This window comes from Formica exsecta, unplaced genomic scaffold, assembly GCF_003651465.1.
Source record: "Formica exsecta isolate Colony F162 unplaced genomic scaffold, ASM365146v1 scaffold4, whole genome shotgun sequence".
Taxonomy (NCBI): Eukaryota; Metazoa; Arthropoda; class Insecta; order Hymenoptera; family Formicidae; genus Formica; species Formica exsecta.
This window is the reverse complement of record NW_021851238.1, coordinates 1,209,080-1,234,716: the sequence shown is the minus strand read 5'-3', so window position 1 is coordinate 1,234,716 and position 25,637 is coordinate 1,209,080. Positions and strand designations below refer to the sequence as shown.

Genomic DNA, 25,637 nt, shown 5'->3' with positions numbered 1-25,637 from the left:
GATAAAAACGAGGGAGCCGGAAAGAAAAAAAAAAGGAGAGAGATAGAAGAAAAACGCGAAAGCAATTTATTTACATGACTGGAAAATGTAACGTAATCCCATGTACACGCATGTATTACAAAATACACCGTTTGAAGTCCGCTTAGCGTTACGCAATTATTTTATCCTAATGATATACGACACGACACCTTCGAAGACTGTCAGGCAGGAAAAAAAACGACAAATTAGACACCGTAGAACAGCGATTCAATCTGTCCACCGTCCTCGATAAAATTCCACACATGCGTGTGTCTCTCCCTTTCCCGCTTCAGGATATATTTACCACGTCGTGTTATCGCGCAAGTTTCCAATTTTTGTGCACATAATTGCATAAACGAATATAGGAGACACAGTCGCGAGAAACTAATACACGGTCAAACAATTAAGTTTTGAGACTCGCTTCGCATTTCCGAAAGTTTGATTTGTGCTGCCATTTTAGGGGGTTATTCACAACTCAATATTCAACAAATGTGATGCAAATTTTAAATTATTTGGTTCAATAGTTAATGAGATACAGTTATGCAAAGTTGTGTTACAAAATTTTGTTTAAAAATCGGTGTAATGGAAGGAACGCTTGACAACGCGCCAACATTAAACTCTGCGTTAAATTAGAGAAGTCTCCAACAGAAATGTTACAAATGATTCAACAAGCCTACGGAGAGTTAGCTATGCATAAGAGTAACGTTTAGAAAATACAGATGACATAAAAAAAAACGTGAATCAAATTTAACATAAAATGACAGTACAAACGGATCAAACTTTCGGAAATGCGAAGCGAGTCTCGAAACTTACTATTTGAGCCTCCATAGAATCTATCTCAAATAAAAATTATTACAAAATCCGTTTGACGCTTCTCGCGATCGCACGTCACGATTGACGCGTAGATGAAATAGAATTAAGTTTCGAGACTCGCTTCGCATTTCCGAACGTTTGATCCGTTTGTGCTGCCATTTTAGGGGGTTATTCACAACTCAATACTCAACACGTGATGCAAATTTTAAATTATTTGGTTCAATAGTTAATGAGATACAGTTATGCAAAGTTGTGTTACAAAATTTTGTTTAAAAATCGGTGTAATGGAAGGAACGCTTGACAACGCGCCAACATTAACCTCTGCGTTAAATTAGAGAAGTCTCCAACAGAAATGTTACAAATGATTCAACAAGCCTACGGAGAGTCAGCTATGCATAAGAGTAACGTTTAGAAAATACAGATGACGTAAAAAAAAACGTGAATCAAATTTAACATAAAATGACAGCACAAACGGATCAAACTTTCGGAAATGCGAAGCGAGTCTCGAAACTTAATTCTATTTCATCTACGCGTCAATCGTGACGTGCGATCGTGAGAAGCGTCAAACGGATTTTGTAATAATTTTTATTTGAGATAGATTCTATGGAGCGGAAAACGAGAGTCGATGGTCGTTTTGTAGGCAGGAGTCGCGTAAAAGACGGCGAGATAATTGGCAACTTGTCGCATGTATATACCTATACACACGTTTATTTTAATGCCGGCAAGAGTGTCGATCGTAATGATCACCGGACGTAAATTTGACGCCTTGCTCTCGAGAGGTGCGTAAAATCACCACCGTTTTACATGCCGAGCGTGTAATTTCGCGCGTGTCTCTCCGCGACTGGAAATTGGAGCGCTGTGACTTACGCAAGTAAAATATGCATATATAATCCGCACGTACGCACCAACACAGCCGCGCGGTCTCTCAAGATCGCCGATCGAGATCGATATTCTTAATTAACCGTTAACATCCGCTCATCGCCGCCTTCGATCCGCCTTCGTGGACCGTCAATGCATTTTATTATGCGCGTCCGTTTATCGCTTTTCAAGTAACTCTAATGCGCAGATTTAGTTAGTATCCCGCCCTCAATGAGCTCAATTATACTTTCAAGAGCCGCGCGAAAACCTTCACTTTAGAGAGAGCGGGGAATACATATCAATTTTCTAAAATTATAACATAACCAGTATCATAGTATCGTATAAATGTTAATTAAACGAGTTGATAAACGTTAAATAAAATCACACTACCATTATTACAATCTCTATTATCGCGAATAAATATAGAGATTATTTTCTCGCGACTGTGTGCTAAATATCGAGGTTTAAACTCACCTAAAATTATATGTATATATATACCGGTTTTAATTTTTGATTTTAATATGCCGTCGCACGTATCTTTGTAAAAGTTCGCAAGTTTCGAAAGATCACATACGTTACCGGTAAACAAAGCGATAATTTTCACGTCGGCCGTATGTGTTTACATCGCGTCCAACGAGCGGCAATTAAATCTGTAGCACGTGTGCAAAGTGACATTCAGAAATTCTGGGGACACGCGTTAATGTCACGCTCGTGCCGAGGTTTATATCCGGGGCTGTATAATTTGGTCGATCAAATCTTTCCCTCGCGGGAGATTTTCTCTCCGTTTATTTCTTCTCCGGTCGGTTTTTCTTTACGAGCGGACTCTCTTTTTATTACCGGGTTTGATAATAAAACGCGGTCGAACACACCGCAACATCTCACAATCTGCTCGCATAATAGAAAATAATAAACGGCGATACGTTAACACTTAATAATCGTAATAACGATTATCCGCTACGGTAATATAAATGGAGATAAAGAAAAGGAGGACGGTCCGGAACACGTGATGAAGCGTATACGTGAGGAGACGACAACTTAATCAAGCGTATGTAAACATTTCCTTTGGACCTAGAGAACTTCCTTCGATTTATCCCTCCCCCTCCCCTCGTGAGTACTGTTCGAAATGACGATCTCTGTTAATTGTGAGAAAAGAAAATAAATTGAGGACTTTCCGATCAAAATAATTACAACAATAATTTTTTAAACGGTCGCGAGAAGTTGACGCTCTTTTTTACTTTTATTTTAAAGAGATAATTTTTTTTTTAATTATATCATTTGACAATATGTTAAAAAATCAATTGATCGAAAAGGCGATAAGAGAGATGTGTCATCCACGCTAATTGTATGTATCCAATTTCAAAATTCAGAACGTGTATAATGTGACAACCGAAAATAGTAATTAGGGAGATACCGGGAGCTTTTTGTGGACCTTACGGCGACACCCGACAGCGTCCTCCGGAGGACCGGTTGTCGCGAACTTTTTGCTGGAAAAAAAAAAAGAAGCGGGAGCAGATCTTGAGAGAAGAAAGAGAGAGAGGGAGAGAGCAGCAAAAGGGTTAAAGGAGAGAACTTCCAATAGGCAAGAGCCTTCGAAAGAGAGATTCTCATACGCCGATATATACACGGTGTGTGCCACGCAAGAGAGAAGAGATAAATAAACATATAAAACCCTATGACAAGCTTCACGCCGGATAAAAACATGTCGAGAGACACGTATCTCGATCCCCCTCTCCCCCTTATTTCCCCGGTTTGCTTCTGATGCTCCCCTTCGCTGCTCCTCTCGTCGATTTCCTCTTTCTCTTTTGTTCGAGTCATAAAATGCACCGGCTCGTTCGGTACAGCGCGTACGCACGAGCTTGATGACTGTATTAATTATGCTTAATACAATTTCTTTTATTTATTCCTTCGCCTACCGGTGGTGTATAATGATATTTTCGCGAAAATTGTCGCGGTTATATTTGCAGATAACGATGTTGGATATTTATAATCGATGATAATACCCGATAGCTGCGAAAAACAACTGTGTTTGCTATGGCCGAGAATTAATTAGTACGTAATTAATGAATATCAACTAGATAAGCAACGGAATCTTCTATTTGAAGAATATTTGTTCAAAGCTTTACCCTGCGCTTTCATATAAAAAAAGAAAGTAAAAAAAAATAAAAGAATGATTAATAGCTCACATAAGACTGTTTTGCGAACATTAATTTTTAATTTCGTAGCAATACATTTTTTTTTTTTTTGACTCCTTTGGCAACTTGTACTTAATTTTCACATTTCAATTTACTTTTCCGAGAAGAAAATCTCGAAGAAAAAGAAGGGAAGATAGAGAATTTGAAATCCTGGTACACATGAAAAGGTAACGAAACCTGGTTCCGAGTGCAATTTTGCCAAGAGCTTATTCCGGTTTTCCGGGGATCGTCGTGCTTACATAGCATATCCGCTGGTACGCTCGTTATCTCTCGGGGCGTGGGAGAATCGCCCGGGTTTTACGAGCGCAATGACGACGGCGACGATGTCGCAGCGCTCGCCTTCGGGCGCCGAAAGACGCAGCTGCGAATGCAGTTATACGGCCGTATATGCAACCGCGACTGTACGGAGAACCGGATGGGACGAAGGAACCAATGTTGCACGACACATTCCCGTCCATCGACATCACCGGTCGTTTAAATTCGTCGAGGGAAACGCGCTCGCCTCGTTCCGAGAAAAATTCGCGGCGAGAGGAGAAACGCCGATTCGCGCTGTAAATTACGCGCGTGAAGACACGCTTATTGTCTCAGCACGCGTGGACTGACATGCTGAGCGCTTAACCGGACAGGACGTGAGCGGAGACGGGAAGACATAAATTACACTAAGTGATTTACATCGTAGAAATATCACAATGTGCATTAGTGATATTAATTATAATCCCGACTTAATCTCAAAATTATTCATATTATCTTCATTATTCTAACGCGCGCGATGGGGTGATTACGATAACTGTGGCCCCCTATTTGAAAGGTCGTTTCTGAAGACATTTTTGACGAGAAACACGGGAAAAATAGTAAAAAAAATTTCCGACCAATAGTTTTCGAGATATATCACTTTAAAGTATTGGACATGATAATGAAATTTTATAAAAACGGACCCAACGATGTTGACCTTGATATATGTTGTCAAGATCATGATCCTGAGTAACTTTTCCTTATAACTTAATCGGCGGTCTCTTATAATTTTTGAGATATTTAAAGTTAAAGTTTAATTCGAAACGAAAATTTGGTTTGGGTTACGTTATATAACCCAAACCAAATTTTCGTTTTAAATCAGAAATAGGTTTGGGTTAGGTTATATCTTTCGGAAGTGGAGCCCCCCGCAGGGAGGGCGGAACCCATTGCGTCCACGCATATACTTTACAACGCGAAGCAAGGAAATTAAAATAAATAAAAAAATTAAACAAATTTTAACAAAAAAATGTCTATATTTTGAAAAAATATTGAATAAAAAATAAATCAAAAATTACATTCATGGATAGAAGCTGGTCGGAAATTTTTTTTACTATTTTTCCCGTGTTTCTCGTCAAAAATGTCTTCAGAAACGACCTTTCAAATAGGGGCCACAGTTATCGTAATCGTGCCCGCGCGATTAATATGTACAAAAATATTTTACAAAATGTACAAAAATATTTTACGTCGTTTCTTTCTTAGAAATAGGTTTAACGATTACTATGCAAAGTCACGTGTGCCTTGTATAAATTTAGTCGCCGCGCAATTTACTGCAGTTGAGATCTGTCATTATCGGTACAAGCATCATGCGAGATGGCATATGCATTAGGCGTCGTGGCGTTTGAACAACAAAGAAAATGAGAAATTCAAAGTCGCGAGAAGAGAAACGTCGAATTAAAATTTACAACACGTCTCTTCAGGGCACGGTACTATAATCGTGCAACATATAATCCATCGAACAAATATGCGCGCGCGATCGTTTCTTAGAAGGATTCGCCGGTATTATTGTATCGTCGCAAACGATTGCATTTTCTATTCTGTTATGCTAATCTCGAGAGACAGTGAGCGCGCGAGACCAAGCTCTCTCTCTCTCTCTTCATTAAGCGCATTAAAATGACAATTTAAAATGCCGCCTGTCCCGCTCCGTGGAATCTTGAATTAGTCAAATTAAACGGTCCACTTTAAAGAGACGCTATTTGTCACTTCTCGGCCGTACTACCGTCGTCGCGTCGATTTATTTCACAAGAGAAGTCTATTACTGCTCTAAATATATAATTTGTACTTACTATCGTTGCAATATTGCGGTGAAAGATTGCTACAATATGTATGCAATCTTTGTGTGCTGTATGGGTATATGCTGCAATTCTCTCTCAATCCCGCGATATACTTTCCTCGTCAATTTCCTCTTCCCCTTCTTTTTCTTCGACGAATTCGTGCGAACGTAAGGCAATTCTGAAAAATAATATTCTGTTTATAAGTTGCTGGTAACTTGAACTGCCCTCGTCGATCCGATGTTTCTCGTCAAAGTCACGAATTTTTCGGCTTCTCGGGTAGCGCGTAAACGGGTGGGATAAAGTGAAGGGGGCACCGCGCGGAGTTTAGATCGGTGTAAACGCCGGATGGTCGCGAACGACGTCGGTTATTTTTGTATCGTCCGCAACAGGAGCCACAAAACGTCGCGTTTTAAGGCGCGACGCACTTGTCGCCACAAATTTCACGCGGAAACGTCAAGGTTCTTTGTGGCGAGGATTCGATTAAAGTGTCTTAAACGACCCATGCGAGTTTTTACGACGACGAAACGATTACGAATGCACTCGCATGCGTAATGAGTAAAAAATTCTCGTGCGGTCCAACTGACGGTGATAAACGAAAAGTAGATTGCAATCTATAATATTAATACTATAGTTATTATTGCGATAAATTTATAATAGTAATACACTTTGTAGAATGAAAAATATAATTCGACTTTCATAAATCATCCCGCCACAAATATATTTTTGGGATAGACGCGACGGAATAATTCTCGACGGCAAACGGATAAGTGCCAGGTGTTGATGACCGAAACCGATATCTAGGCAAACATTTGTAATTTATTCTGTAATAGGAGAACGTTTTTCGAGACGAGAACGCCCTCCTGTTTGCTCAGGAATGCAAACGATCTTTGTGTGGCGCGACTGATATTCTTCATTCCCGACAATATGGCCGTAATTGTAGCTCTTTGTAAGTGTCCAAATGCAAACGATATTTCGTGCTTCGATAACTGAAAAGAACACTCGACGAAAGAATACTTTAGGCATTTTATAGAAAATTTTATACGATATGCGCTCCGAAGTTGATTACATCAACTCTAAAAAATGCACTCTACACTAGCGTAGACAGGCATATACGTAACCGGAATCGAACGATTCTTCGAAACGAAGCGAGAGAGGGCCACAATTTACTTTTAATTGGTATCTATTAGCTTCATTGTAACGCAGTGCATACGTGTCGGTGCGGTCGGTGGCCCTTACGATTTCAGTCACCATTCAAAAGGCTCCTTTCACACGAGTCACTTTGAATCGAACCCGCATGTTAACCCCGTAAAATCGTTAAAGATCTTTCACGTCAAACGTGACACGTTGGCAGGAGTCGTTGACAACCGTTCACGTCAGAAATACATATAGAAATAATCGCGCGTGTGTGCTATATACATAATTACATTACAATCGAAGCGTTGTAAGGGCAACAAACTATCGTATATTACTAGCGATAAGTTTAACTGAGTTGGAAAAGTTGGAAAATTAATATTTCCAAGTTCTCTCTAAAAACGATCTTACACAAACTTTAGTATGAAAGAGGACTCGAACGAAGGACAGGATATCTTATTCGATTGTTCGATCCGAGTGACGCGCCGAACAATTCCCCTCCGTCGTTTAATAATTGAAGACGCTGGGAAGAAAGGGGACACATGGAATGTTTCTCGACTGCACGCCACTGCAGTCGTAACTAGATGAAACGAAAACTTTAATATTTAAGAGACCACCAGTGAAAATACTCGCTATACAAATCCACGGCGAAAGTTCCCGGCTTCTCTCTTGTTCTATTTTACTTTTCATCAAATGTTTCTCATAAATGTATGTTTCATTATTCGAAAAATCGTACATTATCGTAGAGATAAATTGTAAAACTATTTCATTTTGACAATAAAAATAATCTTTTGTAATTTGATACACACAATTAAAATAAATAAAAAAAAACAATATTTTTTTTTTTTTTAACCGGATTTAATCTTAGGATATACTATATGTGAGGTCCTTTGGGACTGGTAAAATTTTGACATATATATGTATACGTACCCCCTATAGACCCTTGAAAAAAGATTCTTTCTCTCGATCCCTCTTATTCTGACGTAACGCAGGACATGCGTCTGTTTCGTGTCGGAAGAAAGCCAGAGAGGGAAGATCTTGGGCAACATGTCCATTCAACACTGGACTATAGTTTCCATATGTTCTCTTTCGACATACAAAACTAATATATCCGTCTTCTGTTTCTCTTGCAGAAATGTCCTGTTGCTCGCTTGCTGCTGGATCCTGTCGGAATGAGTGCTCCAAGGTATGCATTTTAAATAAGCACATACTGCATTCTTGAGTTCCTCCTCTAAGAAATCTTGAGAACCTTCTGAAATACTTTCAATAATAAATGCAATTATAGAGGATCAGTGCTAGACTGACTATTATTAAATCTCTTAACTAAAAAATCTATAATATAAAATATATATAAAATTATACAATATATAACATATACAAAATTATGTTTTTACATTATATTATCGTTTTTAAATTATTATAATTCATTGATCTTTTTTTATCTATTTTAAACGGCACACTATCTCCGTATCATATTTCGCATATATGTAAATTGTCGAAAATAAATTATCGAAAATAGATTGTCGGTAGTAAAATGCCCGTAACAACTAACGCAATTCGCGAAATCCGAGATAATATATATATATATATAATATAATAGAGTTAATATACGAAACGCTCGCGAGCAAGGTATAAGAATACGTCTCTCGCGACAAGAAATTAGTCGTGGCGCTGGATACAATCTATTAATTATGTACAAGAGAAGGAGGCCTCGTGGGAATTTCAAAAAGACAATCTCGACGGCATAATCGTCCACCGGAATGAATGCGATATCGCGCGGTTGATAAATATCCGTGGGCCGACCCCGGGACGATAAAGGACACGAAATATGTCGTGTCCGTGGATATATTAGGATCCGGGAAATAAAAACAGGAATATGACAAGAAGAGGGAGAAAGAGAGGAAATGCAGAGGTGAAAAAAGAGAGAAGGAGCAGGTATACCTTAAACCGCTTCCTTCGATGAGGGTTTCTCAATGTGGGGTGCGTCTCACTGCAGCTTCTTTAGAGAGGTGCGTCTGGTCCTCGAAGATAATATCGAAGGCCTGCTGCGAGATTTACGCCGGACCCCTTCGGGGCATCCCGTGGGCTCATTCATACGCAAATATTACGAATTGACGCGTTGAACATGGTGGAGGTACCGCGTGTTATCAATGATATCGTGTCTCCGTGCAGTTTATTCGAGGAGGAAGAACGTGCGTTGGGTGCTCTTTTGTTGATTTCTGATTGTGGAATAACGTATGAGAATATTCATAAAGGATATTTTATTACCAAGACTCGCGGGAAGATTGTAATGTAAAAATATATTCGTAATGTGTTAATGTTAATATATTTTCGCAGATGCGAGATAAAAAAACATTTGCTAAAAAATTGTAACGAGATTCAATAGAAAATATTATAGAAAAAATTATCGGTATAATTTGTCATATATGTGACTTTACATTGCATAGTGTTTCTCGTGATAGCGGTCGTAATATCGTTGCTTACTTGAGATGTAAGACACGACAACGAGAGGTGCAGAAAAACGTCGAGAAAGTCGTCTCTCCGGATCGTCTTGCTTGACTACTGATGAGCACTTTCTTCCTCCGGCCATCTAGCAGCGAAATAACCGGAAATCGTGACGGAAGGTCCGAGTTATGTGACAAGTTATTCTTAAGATAGACAAGAAACATGCTTATTTGTTGAACACATGACATCTCTTCTTCCTATTCATAACATCTCTTTGTTGCTTTTTCGTGTTATAAAATAGATTTTCGATAAACTTGTCTCTTCTTTTTTTTAAATTGCGTTATATATATATTTTTTTTTCTCTCGTATTTTGAACGCGATGTGTGTGTGTGTGTGTACAACAAGTATTTTATTAAAGTCTAAAAGAGAGAGAGAGAGAGAGAAGAGAGAGAGAGGAGAGAGAGTATGTCAACCAGATTATTCATGGTTTTTATTTTTTTAAAGCTGAATGTGAATATACACAATACACACATATAATGTGGCTCACTGCATCGGTCGAAGAAGATTGTAACTGACTACTGATTTAATTAGTCGACCGACACCTCGCCGCGGTCGTTTTTTTATAGTATCGTTTGTGAGTTCGGAAAATAAAAGCACGGGGTAAATTATGAAAGCTTGCGGCTCTATTTCGGTATCTTTTGATCTCCGCTGTAACTCGGAGACCGTCGAGGTTGATTTATCTGGTCCGGAATATATGAGCTTTGAAGTAGTATTTATTTCAGATTTTTTGCCAACAATAATGTTTCGTGCGTCAATCAGCGATGTTAAAAAAAGAGAAATTCTTTTTTCAATACCGTCCTTTTTCATTCGAAAGATTATTCGCGAATCGCGTGGCCTTTATTAAACATTTATAATTTTTTAGCGGAAAGTAAAAATCTATTGTCATTAAAACCCTCTTTCACGTTGCTGCAAACTGTTGCAAAAATTTCACGAGTGGATAATGCACCCCCTTTCAACATGGCGATGTGGCCCGGCTGCGCATACCTCCCAGAATATACCGCGACGAAAATACGTACGTGGTTTTCTCAGCTCCACATCGCTCTTCTAACATTTATAACAGTTTAACTTAGCAGAGATAATTCGGAGGTACTAACTGATTTACTAAATTACTACATATATAAAATAACCTGTCACTCTACAAAGAAGAGAAGTATGTAATAAAATCTGTCATATCTAAAATAAGAAAATATGTAAAAAATATATATATAATTAAAAAGATTTCTCTCTTTCTTCCTCCCCATCTAAATAATTAAATATAATCTTGTAATAACATGTATTGTCATTTTGATGAAAATATAACGCTTGCGAGTTGTCGTTGTAATCAAAGCTGTAAATTAATGTAAAAAATTGCCATTTGAAAAATACGAACAGGTGATCGATAACTTACAGTACAAACGTGACCTTTGACTATGAGTGTATCGTCAGGGCTCGTCGGGACCCACCGCATGTTGATGGATGGTCGTAACTCGTGATCGTGATGGACATACCGAGTGGATCCGGCATGTCCTCGCGGAAGGCACCGATTGAATCCGGAATGAGGATTACATACGATATCTGGCTCTGGAGACGATTGTCATTCAGTAACGGGCAGCAGGAAATCGCGGGGCCCGCGTGTTGCATTCATGTCCTTGATTTTTAATGGCCGTTAATGCACCATTCCGCATTTCGAATTTAGGAAGCCACTCAATTCAGTCTAGACAGACATTAAAGGTGTTGATGTCTCGAAATTTGATCGTTGAAATAATTTACATTTATACAATGAGCTTCTTTTGCTCGATTTTATTGTCATTTATATCTTCCTTTCAGGGAGTGTAATTTTAAATCTTTGAAAAGCGCAACGTCTTACAATTTTTTTTTCGTGTTATGATCTCTCTTTGTAATTTTATTAGAATTTTTATATTTTTCTTTTTCTGCATAATAATTTCGTCATATTTTTAGATATCTTTGGTGACCCTTGGTGCTGAAATCGAGGCGAGGGAAAATGCTACTCGACGTCTGCTGGAGTTTTGTTCCATGGAATTGGTGAGTTTCGTCGATTACGTTTCTAAGGCTCAGTCCCGTGTACAATCGACACCCACTTATTTCGTTCATTCAACTCGAATTTGGATCGGAAGCTTCTCGACAATGGGCAACTTAAACGATCCAGGATGTCTGTAACGCGATCCACGTTTTTTCATTCGCAGTGATGGCTTTATGAAAAATGATCTCGGGAGACTTGCGGTCGATCGGTCGATTGTGTTACTTCGCTTCCTTCATCATTTTTTTGCGACTATCTTCTCTCACGTTAAAATCCTTTTCTTCCAGATGGACTTCTGGTCCTGCGTGAACTCGACGTTGAATGGTAAGCTTGGTTCGCGTCTGAATGTGCAATAGTGTTGCCGAATATATCTAGTCTCATATAAATTCTTATAGAGCTCAAGAGGAATGAGAATTGGATAGGTCGAGGATGCTGCCGCCTCATTCAGAATCCCACGTGTCGAACGACCTGCGCCCTGTCGGGTTCCACGGATGATCTGAATGAGTCCTGCCGACCAAGCGACGAGCCCGAGTTTTTCTTTTGCCTGGAAAAGCGCGAGGAGGCCGAACGATGCTGCAACAACGTTTCCAATGACACTTGCAGACTCATTTGCAAGGATATCTTTTACAAGCCTGGCAAGCAGTCTAGTTTGAAACTGTATAGCAGCAAGGGTTGCTTCCATCAGATTCCCAAATGCCTGAAAAGCGTGGCCGAGGTGAAACATGCTGAAGATCCGAAGCAACGTTAGTTGAATTAATATCCAGAAATATTTTTATTCATTGAATGGAATTATATTATCTATCGATGTTCTTAGTGATATCCATTCATTGATTTGATATTGGCAAATGATTGATGCTGCGTTTATTATCTAATTTAATAAATTCTATTTACGCAGATTTGCACTGCTGCGAGGAAGCCACAACCCCGGCGTGCCTGGACACGTGTCGCAAGACTCTTCACATCGCGAACACCAACCAGGAAATCATGGACGCCTTAACGGAAAAGTGTAGCCCGGTGCTGCCTCAGTCGCCGATGTGGAGTTGCTTGATGAAATCGGGCTCGACGAAACCGGCGCGTTTACCGTTAGATGCCGGCAAGCTGACGTGTTGCACAAAAGCGACGAGGCCCTCCTGCCAGAATTTGTGTTGGCGGGCCTTTCAGGCCGACTGGGAATCCGCCTGGGTCCAATTGGATGCGTTGTGCCTCTCGTCCAGCTTGGAAGGTGAACTGAGGAGGTGTCTCGAGGACGCGGACGATCCTTGCGAGATGGGTTGTTCCGGATTATCTTACTGCGCGCGATTCAACGACAGACCTACCACTCTGTTCAGGTATGGATGACTTGATTAAGACTTAATTAACACAGTTCTTGTCAAATGCCTCGCGTCAATAATATAAATCAAACTCAAGTTCAGTGATTCGGAAGTAGAATCAAAATTAGTTTTACAAGATGAAATTTAAGACCTCTTGAAAAATACTTTTGTTGATGTAATTAAATGATAATTTTTCGCTAGAACATGCACAAGTACAGCTGACGAGGCTGCCAAATGGGAAGCTGACCATTGGTCCAGAGGCGGCATTATTCGTGGATTAGGCGTACCTGTGCGTGCTGCGGCGTCTTGTCCAGCGGAGACTTTACGCGCGGCGGCTTGTCTTCTACAGTTGCGACCTTGTGAAACTAGAATCCACGAGACGCGACTCTGCCGCGAGGATTGCTTGGAGTTGATGGCGAGTTGCGTAGATTGGGGTGCAATCACGGGACCACACACAGCCGCTACCTTGTGTGCCAAGCTGTCACCGGGCAGGTCAGACGCGCCGTGCGTTTCGCTGAGACCGTACTTGGACGATCCGCAGGACGATGAGATGGTGATCCATCCCGAGGAGGATATTACGACACCGTGCAAGCGGAATCCGTGCCCGCAGGGTCAGCTCTGCGTTCTCCAACCGAACGGCGCCAAGATCTATCACTGCGTGCCAGCTTGCTCCCTCGGAGAGATGTCGAAGCATTTAGTGCCAGTCGGATCCTGGATCCAGATTCCCCGATTCGATCAGCAGGGTTGCCTAAATATCTGCCAATGCACAGCGCGCGGTCTCGAGAAGTGTCGTACGCCCAACTGTTTTAACTTCAAGTCCTGTTGGGTGCATGACCGGTTCATTCAACACAAGGCCAACTTCTATCTCGAGTGCAACCCCTGTCATTGCTTCGAGGGCGAGTTTACGTGTTCCAAGAAGAATTGCGGCGAGCCACGCGCGCCGTCCTTGCCCTGCGACTGTCCGGCTCATTATGTCCCAGTTTGTGGTAGATTGGGCTTCACCTTTGCATCCGCCTGTCTGGCGAAATGCGCCGAGCTGTCGGCCACCGAAGTGGAGTTTGGCAGTTGTTCCAGCAGAGATCCCTGCGCGTCCAATCCCTGCAAAAGCGTAGAGAGATGCATTCGCAAACCTAAAGTCTGCTTGTCGCGCTTGCACAAATCGTGCCGGCAATACGAATGTGTGCCGATTGATTGTAATCCGCACGACGAATCCAGCGGACCGGTCTGTGATCGCGAGAATCGACAGTATCCTTCTGTCTGTGCCATGATTCGAGCTGGAGCTACTTTAAGCTACAGAGGACCTTGTCTGAGGGGTTGTAGTCTTAGGGGTCCGGTGTGCGGCATCAACGGCGAGGTTTACCCCAATGAATGCGCGGCTTGGGCCGAGAGGATTATTGTGGATTACCAAGGCCCCTGCGTCGCCGTCGGACTCATAGGAGAACAAGCAAAACCTCGTTGCGGTGATGCTGTACAATGTCCTGCCTTGGTGGAACCATACTGCATTGGGGTTACTCCTCCCGGTGCTTGTTGTCCCGTTTGCGGAGGAGCAGCGAGATTGTTTTACTCGAAAAAACAGGTAGCTGCTTCAAATGAGACGTCTCTCTTAAACGTCCGAGTTTTTCTTAAAATATATATTTTGCTTGGAGATAAATATATATATTTGTGAATTACAATATACTCAGTTCATTTTTCAAATTTTTGGATAGCTGAATTAATTTAGTTTCCTTTTGTTTCTTTACTTATAGTTGGAAAGAATCTATTATATAATGGACGAGGAAACCGACAAGGACTCCGTTACATTGGAAGCTCTTCTGGTCGCTCTAGGTCGCCACTTGCAAGTGGCGCAATGCGCAATCCGGGGTATGATGACGCCCGATTGCGACGTCTTCATCGTCGTACAGCCCGTTACCAAAAAACCGTCGGCGTTACAATTGCGAGCTTGCGTGACGGAAACGGAAAAACTCGTCACCAGGATCACGGAGAGAAGTCCCAGAATCGCGGCGGAAGTTCCTTTGGGTTCATTGACCAGAGCAGAGATAGCTCACGGTTACGTTTCCAGTGCAATGAAAATTCGAGCTTGGCACGTAACTGTTATTGTCCTGCCTATCTTCATGTTAAAAATTACATCTTGAATGCGATTATGTCAAAGAGAAAATAAGATTTATCGCTTATTCGGTTCAGTATGATTCCAAAATATTTATGCAGTAATAATTATACATAATTCAATTAATCGCTTGAAATATCCGAGTTTTTTATTGTGTTAATAAGTCATAAGCGATAAAGCCTGTTTTCTCATTTGTTCTGGCTGCTGAGTTTTTTTACCTAATCGCGATACCATTCGCCGTGGCGAATGTCTATAGCGTGTCTCGTGTCTGTGATTCTTCTAGTGCCTTCTAGTAGCAAATAACACAGGATGTATTTTTAGTTACTGATTAATATTACCAAAGAGAGAAAAAGAGGATGTACAAAGAGGTAGGATTTCTCGTGCGCATAATCGAGAACTGTTCGTTATAAGTTGTAAATAAAAAGACTCCATAAACTTAAGTTATATATATATACATCACAGTCCGCGTATTGATCGATATCAATATATTGTGTTCGCATATATGATTTTTACACAACGTGTCTTTCCAAAGATTCATCACAATAATTAAAACTTTTTTGAAATTTTTGTTTATAAAAGAAAATTAATATGGAATTTTATCAAAAATGCAATTGTTCTTAATCATAATCTTTCTAATACAGCTCTAGGTCGCCACTTGCAAGTGGCGCAATGCGCAATCCGGGGTATGATGACGCCCGATTGCGACGTCTTCATCGTCGTACAGCCCGTTACCAAAAAACCGTCGGCGTTACAATTGCGAGCTTGCGTGACGGAAACGGAAAAACTCGTCACCAGGATCACGGAGAGAAGTCCCAGAATCGCGGCGGAAGTTCCTTTGGGTTCATTGACCAGAGCAGAGATAGCTCACGGTTACGTTTCCAGTGCAATGAAAATTCGAGCTTGGCACGTAACTGTTATTGTCCTGCCTATCTTCATGTTAAAAATTACATCTTGAATGCGATTATGTCAAAGAGAAAATAAGATTTATCGCTTATTCGGTTCAGTATGATTCCAAAATATTTATGCAGTAATAATTATACATAATTCAATTAATCGCTTGAAATATCCGAGTTTTTTATTGTGTTAATAAGTCATAAGCGATAAAGCCTGTTTTCTCATTTGTTCTGGCTGCTGAGTTTTTTTACCTAATCGCGATACCATTCGCCGTGGCGAATGTCTATAGCGTGTCTCGTGTCTGTGATTCTTCTAGTGCCTTCTAGTAGCAAATAACACAGGATGTATTTTTAGTTACTGATTAATATTACCAAAGAGAGAAAAAGAGGATGTACAAAGAGGTAGGATTTCTCGTGCGCATAATCGAGAACTGTTCGTTATAAGTTGTAAATAAAAAGACTCCATAAACTTAAGTTATATATATATACATCACAGTCCGCGTATTGATCGATATCAATATATTGTGTTCGCATATATGATTTTTACACAACGTGTCTTTCCAAAGATTCATCACAATAATTAAAACTTTTTTGAAATTTTTGTTTATAAAAGAAAATTAATATGGAATTTTATCAAAAATGCAATTGTTCTTAATCATAATCTTTCTAATACACGCTGCATAGGTCGATACAGTTTTATGCTGCTGAGTGTTTCAAGTTTTTATCTAATACCGTGAATAAAATTAATTTAATAGAACTCGTCAAGCAGGTAATAAATGTGTGTTCGCATTTTATTTATACATCTGCGATAGCCTGCAATGGTTCGTGCCAATGATATGGATAATGCTCCTACAATTGTTAAGTATATTTTGTTATTGTATTAAAAACAAATATTTCATATTTGTATCATCAAAAACGAGTATGAAGTATTTGTGTATAATTGTATTGTTAAAAACAAATAGTTTATATCGTCATTTGTATGAATAATAAATTTCTACAACTTTTATCATATACGTAGATGTGATAATCATATATAGATAATTATATCTACAGGGTGTCTAATATAAAAATTGTGCCAATGCGTGAGCGGATAGAGCGCAGTAGACTGAGCAGGAAGTTCTTTAGGAATATATATAATGTATATATAACATACATTATATATAATATAATAATATATATAATATGTTATATATATATACACACACATATAATATATATTATGTATATATAATATAATATATAATGATATATTCCCCTTTACCATTTTGGAAATGAAAAAAATGATAAACTTTTCCGTTCAGTTTACTGCTCTACCCGCTCACGAACGTTGATATAACCTTTATCAGACACTATGTATATTACCATATCCAAATATGATCTGTATGTGACGTTGACATAATATCCCTATGGTATATTTTACCAAAGTGATTTTGAATTTTTATAAGACTTTGTATCGACCACGTGATGCAGTGTGAGCGCCAGACGCCTGTAGCTTGATGAGTTCTTCCTTGATAAGCCGAGACACTTCTGCCTTGGCCTTGCTGACTGCTAACTCGCTCGTAGATTCAATCGCTAGATATAATTTCCTTTCGCCCTCCGGTGGAGTTTTTCCAGGCGCAATATATGTTCCTCTAACTGTAAGACCTGCCTCAGAATATTCTGAAATCTGAGCTAGAGCTTCCTTGCTCGTGACTCGCCATCTCGCTTGCTGTGGGAAGTCATTGATTTCGAGCTCTTCTTCGTACTTGCGGAACGTTTGTTCACCCGTTTCCGCGTCGCTTTCCACCAGATCCTCTTCGCGTGGTTGATAATTTAATTTAGTGTTCAATTTTGCCGCGAGCTGTTCAGCGACTGTCTTTGCCTGTGCAAAAAAAAATCAAAAATATATTATTTATTCATGATGATACAATATAGCATTTGAATGAAAACTCGGATCTTACCGTAATAAGATTCGTAGGTCCTGCTCCTTTGAGTATGGCTTCCGCCGCTTGTTGAGTGGCGCCCTTCGCCTCGGCGCCCAGATTCTTAGCGATATTTATCTTCGATGCCAATCTCCTGGCTAATTCCAGTTTATCGGTTGCGCTAGGTACCGGTTGACCAGGTACCGTGATATTAGTCGCGGTTGGTCTAGCTATTTCGCGAACTGTTCGCTTAGGTGCCAGCATACTCTCGATCTGTTGATCGATATCATTTTCTATGTCTTCATCATCGGAATCTTGCAGTCCCAAGGCTGCTTTTTGGAATTTCTTTTTCTCATTTGCTAAAGCAGCTTCTGATTCATCGAATTTGAACCCTTTGCCACTGAAACCACCTCCGGTGTGAACTTTCTTTCCATCCGCAGCTTGACGTGCCTTGTAACCTTCCCATAACTGACGCAAGGGTTCTGGAACAGGTACACCTGCTAATTCGTGCGCACGTAAAATATCGCCAGCATAACGTTCTTGCTCTGATGTAATAAAAGTGTACGCGTACCTAAAGGAAAAACGTAATATGATTAATTTATGAAACACGCAAACATTACGTAAAATTCAAAAGATCTTTATCTTACCCTTTATTTTCATTTGCTAAAGCAGCTTCTGATTCATCGAATTTGAACCCTTTGCCACTGAAACCACCTCCGGTGTGAACTTTCTTTCCATCCGCAGCTTGACGTGCCTTGTAACCTTCCCATAACTGACGCAAGGGTTCTGGAACAGGTACACCTGCTAATTCGTGCGCACGTAAAATATCGCCAGCATAACGTTCTTGCTCTGATGTAATAAAAGTGTACGCGTACCTAAAGGAAAAACGCGTAATATGATTAATTTATGAAACACACAAACATTACGTAAAATTCAAAAGATCTTTATCTTACCCTTTATTTCCAGCCCGACCAGTTCTACCACATCTGTGCACGTAATCTTCATAATGATTAGGGCAATCGTAATTAACGACTAATACCAAATGCTTGACATCTAAGCCTCTAGCGGCAACGGAGGTGGCCACGAGCAATTTTGTCCGTCCGGCTTTGAAGTCCAATATAGTCGAATCTCTGTCGCATTGATCTATACCACCATGGAGAGACATGCAGGAATATGAAGCTTTCATAAGATCCTTCAACAATGTGTCTGCATTCTCTTGTTTGTCCACAAATATAATGGTAGAACCTTTGTCTTGATAATGTCCAAGAATCTCAAGCAATTTATAGAACTTTTGGTCTTCCTCGAGTACAACCACATGCTGCTCAACATCTTTACAAACTACGGACCGTCCACCGACCTGCACCTCCACCGGTCTCGTAAGAATTCTCCTGGCCAGCGCCTCCATCTGTCTCGGGAATGTCGCGCTAAACAGCACAGTCTGTCTATCTGGTCTCACGTTTTCCATAATCCGCATTACTTGCGGTTCAAAACCCATATCGAACATCCTGTCGGCCTCGTCGAGCACCACATACGTCACGCGACGTAAATTGGTTACACGCCCGCTATTAGCAGCGAGCATGTCGATCATCCTTCCCGGTGTACATACGATAATCTCGGCCCCTCTTTTAAGCTCCGCTATTTGTTCAGAAATGCCAGTGCCTCCATAAACGCACACATGCGAAAGGCCCAATGATTTTGTAAATTTTTTCGAGTCCCTGCCAATTTGCATGCATAACTCTCTAGTCGGTGTCATAATCAATGCAATCGGTCCGTCACCATCGGCTAATGGTGGCTGATCAAGTATGTGACGAAACATAGGTAACAGAAAAGCTAGCGTCTTTCCGCTACCAGTTTTTGCTATACCTATGAGATCACGACCAGACATAATGGCCGGGATTGCCTGGCATTGAATGGGTGTTGGTTTCTCGTAACCAAGTTTCTTCAAAACTTCTAATTCCTTCTTGGTCACACCGCATTGCGCCCAAGACTTGATAGGTTTTGGGCAGCCTTTACCTTTCACACGAATACCTTCTAATTCTTCTTTGTATGCCTCTACTTCTTCTGGTGTCATTCTTGCTACAAATACATAGCATTATAGAAAGTTAGTCACAACAGACAAAAAAAAAAAAAAATGTATACTATAAAAAAATATAAAAAAGCCATATACCAATTTCAGGAACTTCGACGTAAAAAGATTTTCGAAATGGTTGATAATCTGTTGTAGCATGATCAACTTTGGCTAATTCTCGCTTTTGTTTGTTTGCTATACCAGCGGCAGTCTCATGAAGATTCTCGCCTTCTTCTTCACTGGAGTACTCCAAACCATCTTGATTTTGCTCAATCAATTCTCCCTTTTGTTTTTGAACTTTTTTCTTAGCCACACCAGTCACAATAACCACACTCTGCGCACCAGAATTTGTGCCATTGTTGGCACTTTTTGGAGCTTTACTATCAAATTTATTAACTTTTCTCACTTCTTCTTGAACCTATCGAGTTACTTAGATATAATATATATATATATATATATATTTATAGGATTATAATTTCAATATGAATTATAATAATACTTGCCTCTGCCATAAAAGCATCAAGTGGATCAATTTCCTCCTCTTCATCTTTTACTTCTTCCTTCACTTCTTCAACTTCTTCCTTTACACCTTCTTCTTTTGCTTCCTTGGTGTTATTCTGTACCACAGGAGTCTCTTCGTCACTATCATCCTCAAGGGACCATTTTTTCATGGGTAGCTGAAGATTTGCCAAAATAGATGTCTTACCGTCTTTTTTGGTTGCTTCCAGCTCTTTCTTCTTCCTTTCTGCACGCCATCTCTCTATCCTTTCCCTTCTCTTTTGCATTTCCAATTCTAGCCTTTTTTGTTCTTCCTCCTATAATATTAATTGCAATGTACACTGCTTATCTTTCTTTGCATTTTTCAAGACTTACCTTGTCCAGTTTTGTATGGTCAAAAGGCAACTCTTCGCTGTCGCCCTTTTCTTTATCCTTCCTATCGCGTGACCGAGACCTGTTTGATCGTTCTTTGCCAGAGCGCGAAGACTTTGAGCCTGTAAGACGCTTTTCTTTACTGTCTCCACTAGTATACCGAGAACAATCAATGTCAACAAATTATTTCATTGTTACTATTTTTACAAAAAGAATCTTGGATATATTTGTGACTAAAGAGAAAAATGAGTGCTATGGCCAATCGTTTTTTTTTTTTTTTTTCAAGTTAAGATACCGAAACTCTTTTTATGGGTGTACCGTTTTCTCTCGCGATCCCTGTCCCTCTCGGAACGTTCCCTTCTATCACTCCTTTCTCTATCTCTATCTCGCGAACGACTCCTCCGTTCTCTATGACGTCCCTTGTCCCTGTCCCTCTCTCGCTCCCTGCTTCTGGAACGCCGTCGTTTTTTCTCAGGTTCAGCCGATCTAGATCTCGATCTCGACCTGGATCTTCGCCGATGATGCCTATCCCTACATTTATTCGCAATAATTACATCGTTTATAAATTCGGCACGTAAACGAAGCGTCGGTAACATAACCGCAAAATATAGAGTACAATATATTTCACTTACTTGTCGCTACTTCGCACCATCTCGATTTAATGATGGATCTATTACACCAGTAATTAAATATTTAAGTTGATAAAACTATTGCTATGCATTTATTTTATAGCTAATTAATTTCTTTCATTAATTAAAGTTTCTCCGAACGAAAGGACTTCGTAATTGAGCTCGCGGCTACAGTAACGCCCCCTTTTTGCGATTGAAGTGAGAAGTAGTTATGACGTTTCGATACTTCGAGAATCGCAATTTTTTCGATAGATTTCAAACCGGAGTCAATCGTGTGATGGACGCGTCGCGTATTCGGATCGCTCCGTGTAATGCTCGCGATTGTTACTGTCTAAAGTGAACATCGCGCGCGAAAAGTTGTCGCGAGTGCATCACGAAATACCGATGTTCGGTCGTAATTCGTAGTGCAATTATCTACGTCGCAACTTGGTCATCGGTGTCTCGATCGAATCCGTGAATTTTGCAGGCTCGGAGTCTCGATTGTACATGTGCGTGTGTGTGTGTCTTTGCAAGTTCCACGGCCTTCTCTCCTTAAAATGCATCATTTGAGGATTATGCGATGATCATCGATCCAGGTATGTATATATATACATGTATGGTGTACGTATACCATGTCGTCATTCCGTGTAATTGACTGTGTCGATGATATCTTTTCTAATGTGTGAGTGTGTGTGTGTAGCGATAGAAACATGGCGTGAACAGATACCACGAATAGACATAAAAAATCGCTATTTTACTCTGTGGCGAATATTTTATGCACATTAAGATGGGACGTAGTTCAGAAAAATGTTTATGTTTCTTTTCACGAATTATTTGTATATGTATACTTAAATGTGCACCATACATGCAAAAGTTGAAATATATATATATATATAGCATTTTTTCTCTTTCTTATACGATTACTACTACTTATACGGTAGCATTCAACTTTTAAAGGCTACGAAAGATTATTCACCGAATTGTTTGTGGAATCATTTTTTATAAATTGTAGTTAATAAATTGTACTTACAAAACTGTAAGTTTTTAATATATATAGCATTTACTCGATTATATATGTCGTCTCTTTCAGTGGTAATTTACCATAGAAGAAATAAAAAATATACTCTGTTACGAACTGTTTCTTATCGACAGTCGATAAGTCAGAGAACATGTGTTAAAATGATGAGATTAATTTTGATCATACAGTCGGTCAATTATTATATGATTTCATTGTTACCGATCATTATCCCGGATCATTATTACGCATGCAATGATGTTAGTTTATAAATGACACGGAACAGTTAATTAATTAAGAAAATTAATTCTCGAGTAAAGGCATCTTCTACTTTACCTTACTCACTGATATATATTTAAATTATATGAAACATGATAAAATTATAATAATCATTAAAAATATCTATTGCAAAAAATAACAATATATATAATAATTCGTACACGAGATATATTTTCTATCAGATCTTTAATAATTAATTTACATATCAATTAAACTCTCTATTAGATTAATAATTAACTGACGTAACATTTTTTTATTATTACATGTTTAATTATAATTTATATAATAATAATTATTAGAGATTTATTTATAATTTGTATCATATAGAAAAATATAGAAAAATAGATATTAAAATTACATTAGAAATATATCACGTTTATAAATAGCACCTTATAAATAGCAGTCAATTTTCTTAGCAATATATTCAACAATCAATTTAAAAATTTGATTATTCGAAGACATTAGTTTAATTTAGAGACCAACTACATAATTTAAAGTATAGCACGAATTTCAGAAAAATCTATCTCTTTTAAGATATAAAATCTCATTTATGTACAATTGCGCAATTTATCCGTGGAAATCTATTACATATTCTATAATTGTATGAGCAATTTGTCGTTGACAATTAATCGCTTTATAGTATTGTGATTCTGCCCAATTCGATCAATTTCCGTCGCTAAATTAACGCATTATTTCGCTGTGTAATAATTCGATTTCACAAAGGGCATCTTCGACACGGTAGCTTTGTAAGTCTTTCCCCGAATCTCGATCAACACTCCGCCACCGATGTGTGCCCAATCCGGCGGTAAGTATCCCATGGCGATCGGCCGGCCCAAGGTCGGACTCGGTCCACCGGAAGTAACGCTGCCCACACGTTCACCTTCCGGCGTCAATATCGATGCGCCTTGTCTGGCAGGTGGTCCTTGACCTAGTAAGAGTCCCACACGTTTCTTCGTAACGCCTGTCTTAATTTGCGAAAGGATTTGTTGCGCGCCTGGAAAGTTGGCTTCGGCCCTTCGTCGTTTCGCTACGAAAGAGAAGAAGAGATAGATTGATATTTTATAAATTTTATTTTATAATTGTTTCATAAATTATAAAACTAGCAAAGAAAGAGAAGGGAGAGGCTGGAATAATTCGCGTAATAAAGTTAAATAAGCGGAAAAATGCGAGTGATAAAAATATTTGCTCATTTAAAAACGGTTTTATAGAAAAATATTTATTGTGTTTAAAGATTCATTAGCTACTTTTGCGAAACTACCGACCTACTAGCCAGGTAAGAGCAGCTTCGATCGGTGTGGTATCCTCATTGATATCGTTACCGTATAGACAGAGTCCAGCTTCCAATCTATAAAAAATAGTGGAAAATATAAATAAAAATTCTATTCCACTTAAAAAATTTTCTTTTTCGATCTTATACGTATTATCTCGGATGCGTTTTTGCGAACAATTAATGTGTGTTTTAATGTATAATATTTAATATTTATTACTTGCCTTAAACTATCTCTGGCTCCTAAACCAGCCAATTTTACGTCAGGGTTTTCCAAGATCTTTTCTACTAGATTAATCACGTCCTTCGCAGACGCCGAGATCTCGAAACCGTCCTCGCCGGTGTATCCGCATCGTGTAATTCTGATACGATTGCCTAATACCTCGGTTTTGACGCTATACATAAACTTTAAGGTCTGAAGATCGAAATTGACTAGCGATTGAAGAACTGTTGCCGCTTTAGGGCCTTGAAGAGCTATCAGACCTTGTTCCAAAGGGTCTAGAAAGTCGACGAATACGTTTTTACCAACCTCTTTAAAGTCTTTCTGAAAGCAGAAAAATTCATATATAATATTTTATATTAATATTCCTTACGTTTTGACGTTTTAAGATATTAGGCATCTCTGCAATTTTTCACCTGACGCTCCAGAAGAAGCTGAGTGTCTTCATTCCGCCTTCCCGCATTAGACACGAGAAAGTATTTGTCTTCGTCATCCTTGGTGATGATAAGATCGTCGAGAATTCCCCCTTTATCGTTCGTAAACACTGTCAAAGTTGCAGTGCCCTTGTTTAAATTCTTCAAATCACACGTGGTTAACGATTCTAGATACTCTCCGGCGTCTTTACCGGAGACGCGTGTTTGTAGCATGTGACCGACATCAAAAAGCGACGCCGACGATCTGGTATGTAGGTGAGATACGGTGATCGTATCTTGATATTGTACTGGCATTAGCCATTCGGCAAAATTGACGATCTTACCTAATATTTATAAAATCGTATGCAATTAAATAGTTTATCTAATTTTCTAATATATTTTTCGTATTAAAATATAGCTACGTTATATTATAAAAATTAAAAAACGTATCTCGAAAAAATGATTTGTATTATCCATATTTACGTTAATAGCATCGAGTAACATTATTATATCCGCGATAATTTGTTATATTAAAGAAAAAATATATATATATATAACAGATTATTTTTTTAAATTTAGTACTAGAAATTCAAATCTCAACTCGCCTTGTTTTTCCACGTGAAGATTGTAAAGACAGGTTTTCTGGGCTTCGTTAATAGTCGACGTTGACGACAGCCGACGATTTTGCTTCTGAATCGCGACCGTACGAAGTACCGTGGCATCGATCAAACAATTCGAACGCAACATCGAATCACCACCCCATCCCTCCCTGACCTTTGACACTATAGCCGCGCTGCAGGTATCACGGCTACTTCCTAAAATTTTGAGACATTTCTCGAGATTGTCACAGACAACGAATCTGCCGCGGGTGCTTAAACGAAGCATGATGCTCCTCTTTTAATCTTCTATTATGTACTAACTCAGCGTAGCTCTCTCAAAGGCAAGCCGCTTCATCGTTATGCCTGCTGATATGACCCCGCGCGTGATGTTTGTTTTCAGACTCGGATATATCATTTGAAACTTGAAAGTAGTTAGATTTAACAAACGTGTAGATGATGAAATCTAGACACACACACAAAATATATTATATAA

General features: G+C 39.3%; 3 protein-coding genes across 4 annotated transcripts in view; 1 reads left to right on the top strand and 2 right to left on the bottom strand.

The window, feature by feature from the left end:
* LOC115240005 (reversion-inducing cysteine-rich protein with Kazal motifs) overlaps nt 1-16,912 on the top strand; it is a 20,114-nt gene extending 3,202 nt beyond the window's left edge. The window contains exons 2-9 of one of the 2 annotated variants that reach the window (XM_029814925.1): nt 8,209-8,261; nt 11,519-11,602; nt 11,885-11,921; nt 11,993-12,340; nt 12,493-12,925; nt 13,109-14,483; nt 14,653-14,731; nt 15,659-16,912. In XM_029814925.1, coding sequence (XP_029670785.1) covers nt 8,209-8,261; nt 11,519-11,602; nt 11,885-11,921; nt 11,993-12,340; nt 12,493-12,925; nt 13,109-14,483; nt 14,653-14,731; nt 15,659-15,966 — 2,717 coding nt within the window. In that variant the 3' untranslated portion in view covers nt 15,967-16,912. The other variant, XM_029814924.1, reaches the window with a different exon arrangement.
* LOC115240010 (probable ATP-dependent RNA helicase DDX46) lies at nt 16,671-21,756 on the bottom strand. The gene is made up of 8 exons (XM_029814931.1): nt 21,376-21,756; nt 21,062-21,274; nt 20,747-20,894; nt 20,377-20,688; nt 19,973-20,291; nt 18,759-19,881; nt 17,845-18,376; nt 16,671-17,765 (listed from the first exon to the last, which is right to left on the bottom strand). Exons 1-8 carry the CDS (start codon nt 21,393-21,395, stop codon nt 17,343-17,345), a joined length of 3,090 nt encoding a protein of 1,029 aa, XP_029670791.1. The 5' UTR covers nt 21,396-21,756; the 3' UTR covers nt 16,671-17,342.
* A 1,174-nt stretch (nt 21,757-22,930) lies between these two features.
* On the bottom strand, nt 22,931-25,495 carry LOC115240008 (aminomethyltransferase, mitochondrial). Its single transcript, XM_029814928.1, has 5 exons — nt 25,151-25,495; nt 24,549-24,889; nt 24,137-24,456; nt 23,908-23,990; nt 22,931-23,672 (listed from the first exon to the last, which is right to left on the bottom strand). The coding sequence occupies exons 1-5, from the start codon at nt 25,428-25,430 to the stop codon at nt 23,335-23,337; spliced, it is 1,362 nt and encodes a 453-aa protein (XP_029670788.1). The 5' UTR covers nt 25,431-25,495; the 3' UTR covers nt 22,931-23,334.
* Nucleotides 25,496-25,637: the final 142 nt, after the last annotated feature.

Excerpts from the sequence above, each read along its gene's own strand:
- LOC115240010 (XM_029814931.1), bottom strand. The coding sequence starts at position 21,395 with ATGGTGCGAAGTAGCGACAA. Across the intron at positions 20,689-20,746 it reads ACCATACAAAACTGGACAAG|GAGGAAGAACAAAAAAGGCT; the intron begins GTAAGTCTTGAA and ends TTAATATTATAG. Across the intron at positions 17,766-17,844 it reads GACCTACGAATCTTATTACG|GCAAAGACAGTCGCTGAACA; the intron begins GTAAGATCCGAG and ends TTTTTTGCACAG.
- LOC115240008 (XM_029814928.1), bottom strand. The coding sequence starts at position 25,430 with ATGCTTCGTTTAAGCACCCGCGGCAGATTCGTTGTCTGTGACAATCTC. Across the intron at positions 24,890-25,150 it reads TCTTCACGTGGAAAAACAAG|GTAAGATCGTCAATTTTGCC; the intron begins GCGAGTTGAGAT and ends TATAAATATTAG. Across the intron at positions 24,457-24,548 it reads AGCTTCTTCTGGAGCGTCAG|AAAGACTTTAAAGAGGTTGG; the intron begins GTGAAAAATTGC and ends TTCTGCTTTCAG.